Raw genomic sequence first — 13,803 nt, 5'->3', positions numbered from 1 at the left:
CAGTTCTCAGCATTCACAGCCGTGGCTGCGGTGGTGGGTTTGGGGCCTGTCAGGGTTCCGAGGCTCATTTTAATTCTTACTTTTGGGTCTGTGGCTTTTGCAGTGTGATTTGTTCATCCAGGAGGGGGCACGGTTGGGAAGGACCCCCGCTGAAGTAGTCTCGACCTGCGACATCACTTTTGCCTGCGTATCCGACCCAAAAGCAGCCAAGGATGTAAGGATTACCTCTTTTACTTGCATGAGCCCCCGCTGCTCTGTTCCCCCCGCTGCCCCCACCCATCCTTTGCCACAGAGTGATCGTGTCTGCCTTGATAGGACCAGAAATTTCTCAGTTTACCCAGAAATACTACTGTGACTGTGAATGACTCTTGAAGGCTTGGTTTACACTTCTCTTAATTTGTAGGTAATGGCAATGCAGAAAAGCCTCTTTTGATTTTTAAGCAGAAGTCAAGAGTTTGAACTTCTTCACTGATTTCCTTGTACGTGCCCAACCATTCTTTGCTTCTGCAGATTACTTCTCCTTTGAAACAACAAGCTTTTCTCCTGGGACAGCTATAAGAACACATGAAAGGATCCTAATTGTCCAAGAGGCCTTGATTCATTCAGCAAAGGAGAGGGAGGAGATGTGAAAGAGGCTTGAAAATCGAGCACTCTCACCGTTTTAACTTTTAACTTGTAAAAGGAGATATATCATTCCTTATCCTGGGGAGGTTGAGAAAAAGGGCTTGCATAGTGATGCCTGCTCTTTTGACTGAAGATGAGCCGGCGCATTGCACTGTTAAATATTTATGAAATACTCTTTTGATATTTAGGACAGGGTCACTCTAGTTTTTCAGTTGTGCGGTGGTCTCTTCTGCCTCACGCAATTGTGCCAAATCTTTAATCACTGAAAAGCTTTACTGTCAAATGAGTGGATTAAGTCACTCGTATGTGGTTGGTTTGGAGTATTTTCAAGTCTGGAATTACAGCTTGCTGCAGGCTTGGTTCACATTGCTGTTTCGTTTGGCTTTACAGGATTATATTGTGTGTGTTTTTTTCTCTCTCACAGCAGTCCTATGTGAGCTCACTTATTCCTGGTTGACATTTGGGGCACCCAGGCTGGGACAGTAAAGTTGCCTGAAACCATCAAAAATTGGAACTAAAACTGTACTATTGTAGGCCTCTTGAAGGATTTCAAATCATAAATGCCTTACTCTGTTTCATATTTTCTAAAAATATGATAAGTAAAGATAGCCACAGTTCTCTGTTTGCTAAAAAAAAAACTGAAATGGATATTATGATAACAGCATTATTGGCCAACTGCCAAGAAGGATGGAGGCTTTTGAATTCTCCCAGATGCTTAATTAAGCATTATGACAATCTCTGGATTATCATGGGGTAGAAATATGGGAAACATATATAAACTAATAGACAGAGCACCCAGAGTCACCTTGAAGAGGAGATGGGCAGCATAAAAAAATAAATGAAGAAATAAAATGTGAGCCCTGACATATTTCCTCTATTTAAATTCTGAACTGTTTTTAATGACACCCTTAAGGGGAAATGCCAATAAAATCTGTTAAATGTTACGAGAACTATGCCATGCCAGGAACTCTGGGATCAAGTGACTGGCAAACCCCAATCTGACCAGTTTTGAAATTTCCACTATTTGTTTATACTGGACTCATCTAATGCAGAATGTCTAGGTCTAAAGCCTATCTTCTCAACCCTGATGACTTTTAAGATCCATGGACAGCAATTCCCAGAATTCCTCAGCCAAATACTGTTGAAGTCCACAGGTCTTAAGGTCTGAGGTTTGAGAAACATTGAGCGAAAGGGTTTTTGGAGCTTGTGACGTTGTGAGAGCAGTCTGTGGCCTAGGGTTCAAAAGCTCCCCAGAGTATGACAGCAGCAGCGGGAAAAGGAGCCCTGGACACAACTGAATGTGACCTATTGTGTCAGTCAATGCAATTAGGCTTCATTGTGCTGAATTCCTTGCACACAACCAGCTCACGCAAAGGCTAGTGAATTGTGCAAGATAAATCCACCACAAAACCAGGTGAGTGGCCGATTCTATCTAACTCCACTGCAGCTGTGGGGTGAATTTGAATCACGTATCATAAAAGGCTGGCCTGCTTATCTCCTCCCTTTAGGACTTGCAGAAATACTTTTGTCTCACCAGATCAATCTGTGAGTCATAGCAAAACTCTGTAGAAGGCTGTCCCCTCCCGTGGACTGGTCTGTTTTCATACTTCACTGAATTGGCCTGCTGGCGTAACTAGCGCCATTGCGATGTTGTAAATGAATTCTGTCCTTGTTCTTTCTATCTTTCTGTGTTGTTGTTCAGTCGCCAAGTCGTGTCTCTTCACTACCCCGTGGACCACAGCACGCCAGGTCCCCCCTGTCCTCCACTGTCTCCCGCAGTTTGGCCAATAATGCATGTTCATTGCATCGATGACACCATCTAGCCGTCCCCTCCGCCGTTCCGTTCTTCTTTTCCCTTCAATCTTTTCCAGCACCAGGGTCTTTTCCAGTGACTTTTCCAGTGACTCCTCTCTTCTCATTAGGTGGCCAGAGTATTTGAGCTTCATCCTCAGCCCAAAAAGGCAGTCTGAATGAATCAGTAGGGAAGTTCCACTTGGAGAAGTTTATTGCTGGGCTACATAAAATCTAAGGTTCCTTCGAAACAGAATGGTTGAGAAGTTTTGAAAGCAATCTGGAAGTTCTTAGAAGTTCTTGATTGGGCCACTGTGCAGCCCAGTGTTACCACTGTTTTGAAAACCACAGTGTCCTCTGGCCGAGTTTCCACCAATCGTATCCTAACTTTGAGGGTGCAGCATCATTTTAGACGCCTGCTAACTTCAGGAGAAAGCCACTGTTACAGCAGATAGTTTTTGAAGCCTGGGAGAAACTCAGCCAATGATTATATGTGTAGTGCTTGGTAGAAGCCCCTTTGGTATTGGCTAGGTTGGGTTTACTTTGCAGACACCCTATTGCTTTACCCCTCTTCTCTTCCCCCAGCTGGTACTTGGTCCCAGTGGAGTTCTCCAGGGCATCCGTCCAGGGAAGTGCTACGTGGACATGTCAACTGTGGATGCAGACACTGTTACGGAATTGGCTCAGGTAACTGCTAGGTGTGATGGTATGTGAGAAGGACTTTGGGGGATGAGGGTAAGAGATGGCGAGCTAAGGAACAATCAGACATGAGGGATCCTTGGTGGATCTCTGAGCTTGGCTGTTTCCTTGCAGACATTTCATTACCCAAACTAGGTAACTTCATCAGTGCTGGTCATCATCACTAGCACTGATGATGTTAGCTAGTTTGGGTAATGAAACGTCTGCAAGAAAATAGCCCAACTCAAAGAACACCAAGGACCTCTCATTTAAACCCTGGGCTACAAATGTTACCCTTTATTGGTAGAAATTGGACAAGAAGGATAGGATTCTTTTAACAGAGAAAGATACTTGAGAAGGACCTGTCTATGGATCAGAAATTAAAACCGGAGAGAGGAAGTTTGTTCCTTCAGGCTTTAAATATTCTGTTAACAGTAAAGGAGAATTCGCTCATCTAGTTGTGTTTCTGGGCTGTCTGGGAGGCCTGACTGGATTTGCTTGAATGGCTTTTGAAATTTTTAATGAGTCAACTTTGTGTACAAAATGCTACCGGTAATCTTCACCACAGAGAGACACACTATCCTTTTTATTTTAAATGATAAATGAAACTGGCTTAACCACCTTTCTCAGTTCTCCCTGGTTTCTTTTTTTTGTAATTTGATAGCCCCTTCCTTACAAACAAAATGTGTGCATGAAGACTTGTGTATATTATTGACTGATTTTCAACGCTCATAGTTTACCCCAATTGCAAAAGATTCAATACAGATTGCAGCAATACACAAAATCAAAATGCATTATTGTAAAAATCAAAATGAAATGCAGAAAATAAACATCTTTACTCAGAACCGCAGGCGGGAAGAACAGTCTTGCCGAAAAAAATACAGCCTTGGTTTGTTTGCAGACTATTAAAAATATGTTGACTTTAATAAATTACTCCAGGGGATCAGAATACCATAAAGTGAAAGCTGCTTACAGAGAAGGCCTATGTGTATACATAGATGCCTGCTGTATATCCCTTTACTGCTTTTAGAACTTGCAAAATTTTCCTTCCATGTCTAGTAATTTGTAATTTCCTTCAAGTAGCATTCAGCATACTTTTTTTTTGCTATTAAAGAGTTTAGGCTTCATATCACACAGAAGATTAATGTTTGGGTAATACAAGTAGTCCTCACTTAACAATGCTAATTTTTACCGGAAACTCTTGTTAGTTGATATTGACAATCTGTCTGATATTGGCAGTTCCCACACTCCCCGTTGCTGTCAGTAAGTGAGAACCATATGGGTTGTTAAGTGAGGACCTCATATAACGACTTCCCACCAGCTTCCTGATTGACTTTGCTTGTGGAACCTTAGCAGGGAAGGTTGCAATTTGTGCTCATGTGACTGTGGGACACCACAGTGTTGTATGTCTGAGGTCTACCACTGGCCTAGCACCATCGTACGTTCGAACAATCAATCGCTCAATTAACCCAAGGATTATCTGTGACTCTTTCTGTATTGTCTGAGTTGGACGGGGAGATTAGCACGACCACCAGTGTCCTTGGCTGATGCAGCTTATCTCCTCTGCTCAGAACGGTCCACCTTCTCTTGCTTCCAGGTGATTGTCTCCAGAGGCGGTCGCTTCCTGGAAGCCCCAGTCTCAGGGAACCAACAGCTATCCAACGATGGGATGCTGGTGATCTTAGCGGCCGGAGACAGAGGCTTATACGAAGACTGCAGTAGCTGTTTCCAGGCAATGGGGAAGACTTCTTTCTTCCTAGGTAGTTTCACGAAGTGGTGGGGATGCCAGCGCTTGTCTCTGGAAGGTCAAAGTGTGCAAAAAAAACCATACAGTTAATAATTCATGGTTCCTTAATGAGTTTCTCCTGCAGGATCTCTTTCTGCATTTTTTTCCCCCCTGTGTTAACTCTCATCTTAAGATTACTCTGAGGAACACTTCTAACATCTGTTTTAAAGCAACTTCCTAAGCTACAGACAAAAGTCTGCAAGATTATGATAACTTCACCCAACAGCCAAGTGGGTTGAAGTCATAAAGAGGGAGGAGGCACAACCATTATTTGAACGTCACCTGGAACTGTATTTAGAAATAATACGCTTTTCTCTTTTCCATAAAAATAAAATCCAGCTATTCTCAAACCTACTTATATTGTGGGGGCCAGTTGGTAGTACAGACCAGGCCTAATCCTACCCCCCCCCTGCTATTCTTGACATTATGGACCAACATTTTTAATTGTTATGCACACATATACACACACACATGACAGAGTATCCTTTAAAATGGTGTGTGATTTATTGGGCACATAGTATATTTTGATTTGTGGGGTCATTGATTATTTGTATATCCCAGTATTGGGGTTCTCTGGACATTGGTAATTGTTAGTATAAATACCTATTAGCCCCAAATCTGTGGATCTCTACAGGAAAACTGCAACTCGACTATAAAAAAGCAAATCTCATTTATACCAGTATCATTCAAGACTTTTGCTGTCTGGTAGCATCCTTTTTTTAATGTGCATTAGCTAAGGGGCAACCAGTGTAAATAATTTAGAACGGGAGTATTTTGACTAGTCTTTAAGACCAGTAAATTACTATGAAGCTGAAGTCTGAAGAATGGTGAAGAAGCTTACAGAGGTTTTTCTGGGATGGGGGTGGTGGAATTCCTCTATTATCAGTAGAAATTTATTATTGGTCTATAAAAGTAGAAGAATGCATCAGGAGACAGATTGGCAGATGTTATCAAATGTCTTCACAAGGTCTAACATTGTTGAGCAGGTATGGGTTTTTTTAATCCCCATCTCCTCATAGAGAACCTCTGTCTTTCTCTCTGCCTCTCTGCCCCTCTCTCCCTCCCTCTCTCTGTTTCTCTCTCTGTCTCCCATAGGAGAAGTAGGCAATGCTGCCAAGATGATGCTGATTGTGAACATGGTCCAAGGAAGCTTCATGGCCACAATAGCAGAGGGACTGACTTTGGCTCAGGTCACCGGTCAGTCCCAACAGACCCTTCTGGACATCCTCAATCAGGGACAGCTGGCTAGCATCTTCCTGGATCAGAAGTGCCAAAGTAAAGTTCTCCATTCCCTCCCTCCCCTTGATGTAAAAAGGCTTGTTGCTCTCAATCGGGCGTAGGCAATCCAGAATCTTCCAGTTTTGTTCTGACCGGTTCCCGTAGTCCTTTGATTTGGGTCATCTTGAGAGGGCCTGATTGGAGTTGAGGGCCTACAAATCAGTGTTTCTCAGTTTTGGCAGTGTTAAGAGGTGTGGACTTCGACTCTCAGAATTCCCATGCTGGCTGGGGAATTCTGGGAATTGAAGTCCACACCTTTTAAAGCTGCCAAAATTGAGAAACACGGATCGAGAGATCAGCAAATTGCCTGCTTCTACTTTTGAACTAGCTGTTTGTTGTATTTCAGGGGTGTAAAATTCAAGGCCTGCAGTCCGGATGGAGTCCATGGGAAGCTTAGATCTGGCCTGCAGGGCCGCCCTGGAAGCAGTGAAAGACTGGCCCACGGCGCTTTGTGGGCCTCATGGGCTCTTATTTTCACTGGCAGGGGACTGCGGGAGGCTGTCGCAGCTGAAAACGGAGCCCAGAAGGGCCACATGCAGCCCTCTCAAGCTCCGTTTTTGCTGGCAGCGTTAGCAAAACAAACTACTAGCAAAAATGGCATATTCATCACACAAGTGACATCGAGATGGCCACACCCCTCCCCCGTCAAACGCAACCCTGATCCGGCCCTCAATGAAATCGAGTTTTGACACCTCTGCTGTATTGAATAGCACTGTTTCCTACACCTCCCATAGCCATCCTTGCTAGAGGTTTCCCAATAGCTCCTCCTGGCCAGACATGCTTTCTAACTGTGATAGCGAAGTAGTTAAAGTGGTGGACAGGCCCAGGGAGGCCCGAGCTCAACCCCCGAGTTGCGAAGTTCACCCACTTTGAAGTTTGTGGTTGGGATCTATTAAGGGAGATCTCTCTCTCCAGGGCCGTTGCCTTGAGTTCTCAGGGAAAGCAGTTTCTCTCCATGTGTCTGTACAAACAGTAAAAATGACTGGAATGAAGGGCAGTAGAAAGTAAACCTGTGCTTCTGTACCAAATTGCAATCGTGAAAGTGTGTAAAAAGACTTCCAGGGCCAGCTTAGAAAATGTTATCTGTTAGCCCTGGATAATTTGGGAAAGGCTCACTCTGTGACCGGACATGGTCTTGCATGTTTAAATAGGTGCGTTGGGAGTGGCGAAATCTGAAGGGACAAGAGACAAGGGTTGTCAGTAGGGAAAGTGGAATATGAAAACGTAGCTGGGCTTTTCCTTCTCTAGATATCCTGCAAGGAAACTTCAAACCCGATTTCTACCTGAAATACATCCAGAAGGATCTCAGATTAGCCATTGCACTAGGCGACTCTGTTAATCATCCAACTCCCATGGCAGCTGCAGCCAATGAGGTAAGTTTTTTTTCCCCAACCCTATTTCTGTTCAGTCCTGTCTTAAAGGCTGCTTGTTTTGGGATTGTTGGTTGTTGTTTTTTTTTTGCAAACCTTTAGAAAAGTATCTAAAGACTGGATTGAGATAGTTGTTTTTCAGTCCAGATATTTGACCTGAGCCGCCTCCTTAATTAATTTTAATTTGCTTCCTCCTGGGATATAATTATATGTTTTCTGCATTTTGATTCTATACCAACCAGACTTGCTCTTTGAGGGGGAACGAGGAGTCTCCAAATTTGTTATGTAAAGTTCGGAAGGATCACAAAATAAAAGATTTTATTAAGCAGCCACCTGGGATGCCCTCTGGCATAAAATGACAGAATTCACAGATTATCCTTTAGACATTACAGGTAGCCCTCGACTTATGACTACAATTGAGAGCCTGAACTTTCTGCTGGCTAAGTGGGAGGACAGTTAAGAGTATTTTGCCCCATTTTACGACTTTGCTTGCCACAGTGGTTAAGTGAATCGCTGCATTTGTTAAGTTAGTAACCCAGTTGTTAAGTGAATCTGGCTTCTCCATGGGCTTTGCTTGTCAGAAAGTCACAAAAGAGGGTCATGTGACCTCAGTAGATACACCCGCTGTCGTATTTATGACAGTTGCATGTCCTGGCATCACGTGATTACCCATTGTCCAAATTTTGATCATGTGACTATGGAGATACTATAAGGGTTGTAGGTGCGGAAAAAAACGGTCCTAAGTCATTTCTCCCAGTGCTTTGGTGCTTATGGTCACTAAATGAATGATTGTGAGGTCAAGGACTACCTGTATCTCCTTGCCAAATTGAGTCCCTTAAGAGCAGATTCTGGATCCCCTTTAATTTGCTTGGGTACTTTTGCTGGAAGGAAAGTAAGTGCAGCCGGGGGGTGTTTTAAGAGGCTCACTGATCCTCCTTGGTGACTCGTCTCTTCTCCTCTGTTCTCTCCCTCAGGTCTACAAACGGGCAAAAGCGTTGGACCAGTCTGACAATGACATGTCTGCTGTGTACAGGGCCTACATCCACTAGGCTACCTTCTTCTAATTGTTAATACTATGATTAATTATAATGATGAATACTGGGTTTTAACTCTGGACCAGTCCATCTTTCTTTCTCTCTCTCTCTCTCCTCTCCCCATATTCCCACCACCCATTTTCTTTCTTTCTTTCTCTATTTTCCTTTTTAATACAAAAAACAAACAAACACCCCACCACTTTTTGAGATCTGCCACAAGGACAGTTGCTACAGTACGCCTTCCTGTGCCAGCTAGCTGCAGCAGCAGTAGAAGAGATTGGACCACAGATCTCTTAACCACCCTTTGAGAGTCATAGAATGGAATACCACCACCCCTACCCCCACCCCAAATAATGCTGCTTGGCTTTAATCCCGGTTCTCGTTGTATATGTGTCCCTGGGCATTTTAGGTTCTTTCCAGCTGATATAGGGTTCTCTTGAGCAGTCAGGACAGTTGTCCCTTTACCTGGGTGGTTTTGACAATTGGGGTGGGATTCTGGCACGCCTGTATTCTTTTTCCTTAGAGAAAAAGATTAGAACAAATGGTGTGTCTGTGCATGTGGGGGTAAATTAATGTAGTTCCCTAACAGGAGAAGAGGTGTTTGCATCCAAGCCTTCTCCATGGAAACAGCTTTTGTAAATGAGAGAACCTGTCTTTTACTTAATTCCAGTTCAAAATGAGCCTCTGACATGCAGGGTGTCTCTACAGGCTCTTAATTGCTAAATTAAGAGTTTACCCATTCTGAATGTATCTGTAAAAAGATTTGACCAGCCTGCGATTCACAGAATGGGCATTTACAAAAATAAAAAAAAAAGGTGGAACCTTAGAGTCTTCCTTCAGGTTCATCTTGGAGAATCAGCACCCTGAATGTTTGCATCTTTGCTCCTCTAATATTCGCAAGGATGATTTGGGTCTTGAGTGTTGCGCGATAATCAGAAAAACAAATAATTTGATACTAAAATTGATTTCCATGTTTTTCTTTCGGAAAAGCCGAAGATACTCAATAACGTGAAGTAGAAATCCTGCTTGCAAGTAATGTAATGAAAGATTCAGCAAGCTATGGACTGATAACAGCTTAATTCTTTACTGAAATGACTAAGTAGTCTTAAAATACAGGAATGTACCAGCATATTCTAACAAAATTGTGATTTATTTATTTTTTTAGTCTCAAAAGTCAGTATTAATCTTGAGAGAAAGCCCCCTGGCTCAAAGCTTGGAATGCATCCATCAGAAAGGGTTGGAAACAATTCTGGGTTCATGCAGAGACTTTCACACTTGTATAAACAGAGCTCAAAAACTCAGCACTCAGATACCCAGTCTGCTCAATTGTGCATTTTAGATTGATGAACTTCTCTTGCCAGTATTTAAACTTCCAAAATGCAACTGTGACATCCATCTCTTTGAACCATGGGTTGATCTCCAAGCTATGTGGATATGCTGGCTCATTCTGACTGAAGGCGCAGAAGACCCAGAGTTTTAGGTGATATATTAAATTTTTAATTGATATATTAAAAGAGTAGACCTGATCCTAGTCTGCTCTTGTTACAGCACATATTCCTTATGTAGTTTTTTTTCCTTCTGTGGTACAGACAATCCACCGTTTAAAAAAAGACATCGGTTTTTGTCCCTGTCCAGGGTTTTTTTTCATAGGTCCCAAGAGCTACCTGCTTGTTTTTTCCCCACAGTGAAGTGTATCCTGTTACTTGGAAATGGAACTCCTTATGAGTAAGTGAAGCTTTTAAGGACAACTAGTACTTGTTAGGAAGAGCAGATGGGTCTGGGGGAAGATGATCTCATTCAAGATGGTTGTTTTTAATGCAGTAAATTACACCAGGAAGCCACCGTTCCAAAGTCTTTCTAAAGCAGGGATTCCAGCCTTGGCTACTTTAAGACCAATGGACTTCAGCTACCAGAATTCCCCAGCCAGCATTGTTAGGGAACTGAATTCTCGGAGTTGAGGTCCATCGGTCTTAAAAGTTGGACACCTGTTCTAAAGATTGTCAGGAAGAGGACAGGGAGATCCTTCTGATATTTTGTGAGAACCTTGCAGAACTTGAACAGAAATAGTTCCCAGAATGTTTTGTTTTGCCTCCCTAGCAAAAAATTTAAAAATCCAAATGGAACTAGGAACTGCAACTACAGCGTAAGAGAACTGCAGCGTCTTCCATTCAATCTCTCTCTCTCTCTTGTGGTTTCTCTGTCAGGGAGAGGAAATATCTACTGAAGGGGTGTGGTCCTTTCTACAGTACTGCAGAGTTAGTGATGGCGGGGACAACAGCTCAAAACGCTAAGGAGCTTGTAACTGCTGGCTCATCTCATGCCTTTTGAGAAGCACACCCTTGTTTTTTTTTTGTTTGTTTTTGTTTGCAGCCAAACAGTAGTTTATGTAAACTGGGTTTTGTGGCATCCAATTTTATGGGTTAAAGCATCCATTAGTCTACCAGTTTTATATTTGCAATATATTTGCTGGTTTTAAGGTGCCATGGGACTCCTTTCCTACTCAGCCTTTCTGTTCTAAGAGCCAGCTTTGATCAATTCTCAGTTGGGGTGTCCTTAAAGTCGAACTGGCACAGTGGCGCAGGAGGGGGAAGCGTTTGTTACAAGAGAATACGATGGAACTGGCTTAGTCATTGTTGTCTTAATATTGTTGACAATACTGTAAAGTTTCTTTTTTTTAAAAAAAATGGGATTTCTGTTTTAGCAGTTGCTTTTTTGTTGTTGTTCCCTCCTTTTTCAAGATAAAAAGATATTTACACTTGTGGAGAGCTTGTAAGAAAAAAGCTGTTTCTTTTAATTCCTTCTCCTTTGATGAATGATCTATAGGTAATTAAGGTTGTGAATTTTTTATTTTTATTTTTGCCTTGTTTTTAATTAATGTTTTGTCATTCAGATAGGATGTGTGGTGATGATTAAATGGCAAACACAGACAAAATGATTTTTTTTTCTTGTGCAATTAACAAAGCTACTGGCAAAAGGAAATAAAACTTTTCTTGGTAACACAATGCTATTTGTTGCTCTAAAGTATTCTTCTTTCCTAACTGCAAGAATTAGAATATGAATCTCCCACTCCCAAAACACAAAAATGGTAATAGGTGCATTAGGCAAGAGTATAAATTTAAATTGTTGGGACTATCATTTGTGTATAACTTCAAGGGTAAGGGAATGGAGAAAGTTTAGAAAGGATGAATGTCATTAATAAAAGTTGAAAATATACTGCAAAATTTAAAATTTGATGGTGAGACTGGAGGGTGTACAGAGATTTGTAAAACCAACTCCTGTTTAATCATCAGCGTTTACAACATACAGTTTCCTTTGCAATGACAACAATGTAGTTTATTTCAGCAGTATTGTTTGAAATATTAGGAAAAAACAGGGCTAAACTCTTTAACATTTGAAATGAGTTGGGAAGAATTGAACTGTTTGTTTATTTTGCAGGGTGGATAGGAAGAGTTACAGAATTGACCTGTTGACCTTGTTCTTTGTTCAAGTGGTTATATTAGAACAAAAATGAGAAAAAAGTATCTCCAGTATTTATGTATTTATTTATAAACATTAGAAAATAAAATCATTTGCTTATTAAATAATTAGCTATGTTGAATAATAGTGCTTTTCTCTATTTTGTCATTTTGTTCTTGAGCCAACACACAAATTAAAAGTGGAGGTAATTGGCTTACGATTGGTTCATGATTATTCAGACTTTGCTTTGCAAATGTGTATGCTTTTAAACGAAGTGATATTTGAAACAACTTTGAAGGAAAATACTGTCTTCATAATACAAAAGATACTAAGAGGATGGAAGGTAAAAATAGTGGTAGGTGGGTTTTTTCTGTTCACGAATCTCATTTAGAAGATAAAATATTGACTAACCTTGTTAAAATAGGACCCAAAAGATAATCCTGTGTATATATAAATGTGCTAATATAAAATAAAAATGAGGAAGCTTGACATTGCAGACATAGTTCTTTAAAGAATAACAACTTATAAAGAAGGAAAAGCAAAACACTATTTTGCTCTGAAAAACTTACATCAAAGATTTGTTTATTATTTGTTTTTACTGTGCTATGCTTCAAGGATCCTAAGCGAAATTAACATAGGAACAATACAGGTAGTCCTCATTTTGCGACCCAAAATTGAGCCCCAAATTTTTATTGCTAAGTGAGAAATTCATTACATAAGTTTTGCCCCGTTTTATGACTTCTTGCCACGGTTGTTAAATGAATAGCTTCAGTTGTTAAGTTAGTAACACGGTTAAGTGAATCTGGCTTCCCCATGGACTTTTGTCAGAAGGTCACAAAAGGGGATCATGTGACCTTGGGAGACTACAACCGTCATAAATATGAACCTGTTGCCAAGCATCCAAATTTTGATTATGGGGATGCTGCAAACGATCATAAGGGAGAAAGATGCTCACAAGCCCCCTTTTTTTTCAGTGTCCTTATATCTTCAAATGGTCACTAAGTGAACTGTTAATAGGTTGAATACACCTATATTTGCATACCATGCCAGTAAAACAGAAGTGGATGTAAGAAATGGACATCCCTATTTGATCTATGCTGGACTCCTTTCAAAAGGGGATGAAGCCACAATTGAACCCAGTTTCAGAGTTAAAGCAGCAAAATTAAAAAAAAACCCTCACAGGACGGGGAGACCCCAGCAGCTGGGCCAGCCGGTTCCCCAATGTTGCACACACACCCCAGTCTAGGGAAGAGGAGATAGGATAGCAGGTCTTCCAATATTTGAGGGGCTGCCATAGAGAGAAAGGGGTCAAGCTACTTTCCAAGGCACCCGAAGGCCAGACAAGGAATAATGAGAGATTCAACCTGGACATAAGGAGAAACTTTCTGCCGGTGAGAACCATCAACCCATGGAACAGAAGTTGCCTTTGGAACTTCATCACTGGAGGCTTTCGAGAAGAGACTGGACTGCCATCAGTTGGACATGGGGTGTCGGGTTAACAGATTGACAAGAGTTAGAAGGGACCTTAGAGGTCATCTAGTCCAACCCCCCCCCCCCCAAAGGCAGGAGACCCTATACCAGGGCTTTTCAAACTTAACAGCTTTAAGACTTAGACTTCAACTTCATGACTCCTCCAGTCATGTTAGCTCAGGAATTCTGGGAATTGAAATCCACAAGTCTTAAACTTGCCAAGTTTAAAGACCCTTGCCCTACACCATTCTGCTGGGGCGGGGGGGTGTTGGACTAGATGACGTCCAAGGTCCCTTCCAGCTCTGTTAATCTGTTA

At 41.7% G+C, this 13,803-nt stretch overlaps 1 protein-coding gene across 9 annotated transcripts in view; it reads left to right on the top strand.

Moving 5' to 3' along the window:
• GLYR1 (glyoxylate reductase 1 homolog) overlaps positions 1–11,563 on the top strand; it is a 33,026-nt gene extending 21,463 nt beyond the window's left edge. For 8 of the 9 annotated variants that reach the window (XM_026704140.2, XM_026704138.2, XM_087912508.1 and 5 more), the window contains 6 exons: positions 104–214; positions 3,001–3,102; positions 4,691–4,853; positions 5,975–6,154; positions 7,406–7,530; positions 8,502–11,563. In XM_026704140.2, coding sequence (XP_026559925.1) covers positions 104–214; positions 3,001–3,102; positions 4,691–4,853; positions 5,975–6,154; positions 7,406–7,530; positions 8,502–8,576 — 756 coding nt within the window. In that variant the 3' untranslated portion in view covers positions 8,577–11,563. Of the gene's footprint in view, positions 1–103; positions 218–3,000; positions 3,103–4,690; positions 4,854–5,974; positions 6,155–7,405; positions 7,531–8,501 lie in introns of all 9 variants that reach the window. The other variant, XM_087912505.1, reaches the window with a different exon arrangement.
• The last annotated feature ends 2,240 nt before the right edge of the window (positions 11,564–13,803 follow it).

This window comes from Pseudonaja textilis, chromosome 14 (genome assembly GCF_049901715.1).
Source record: "Pseudonaja textilis isolate UNSWEBS1 chromosome 14, rPseTex1.2, whole genome shotgun sequence".
Classification (NCBI taxonomy): domain Eukaryota; kingdom Metazoa; phylum Chordata; class Lepidosauria; order Squamata; family Elapidae; genus Pseudonaja; species Pseudonaja textilis.
The sequence above is the reverse complement of the archived record's forward strand: the minus strand, read 5'-3'. Positions and strand labels throughout refer to the sequence as shown.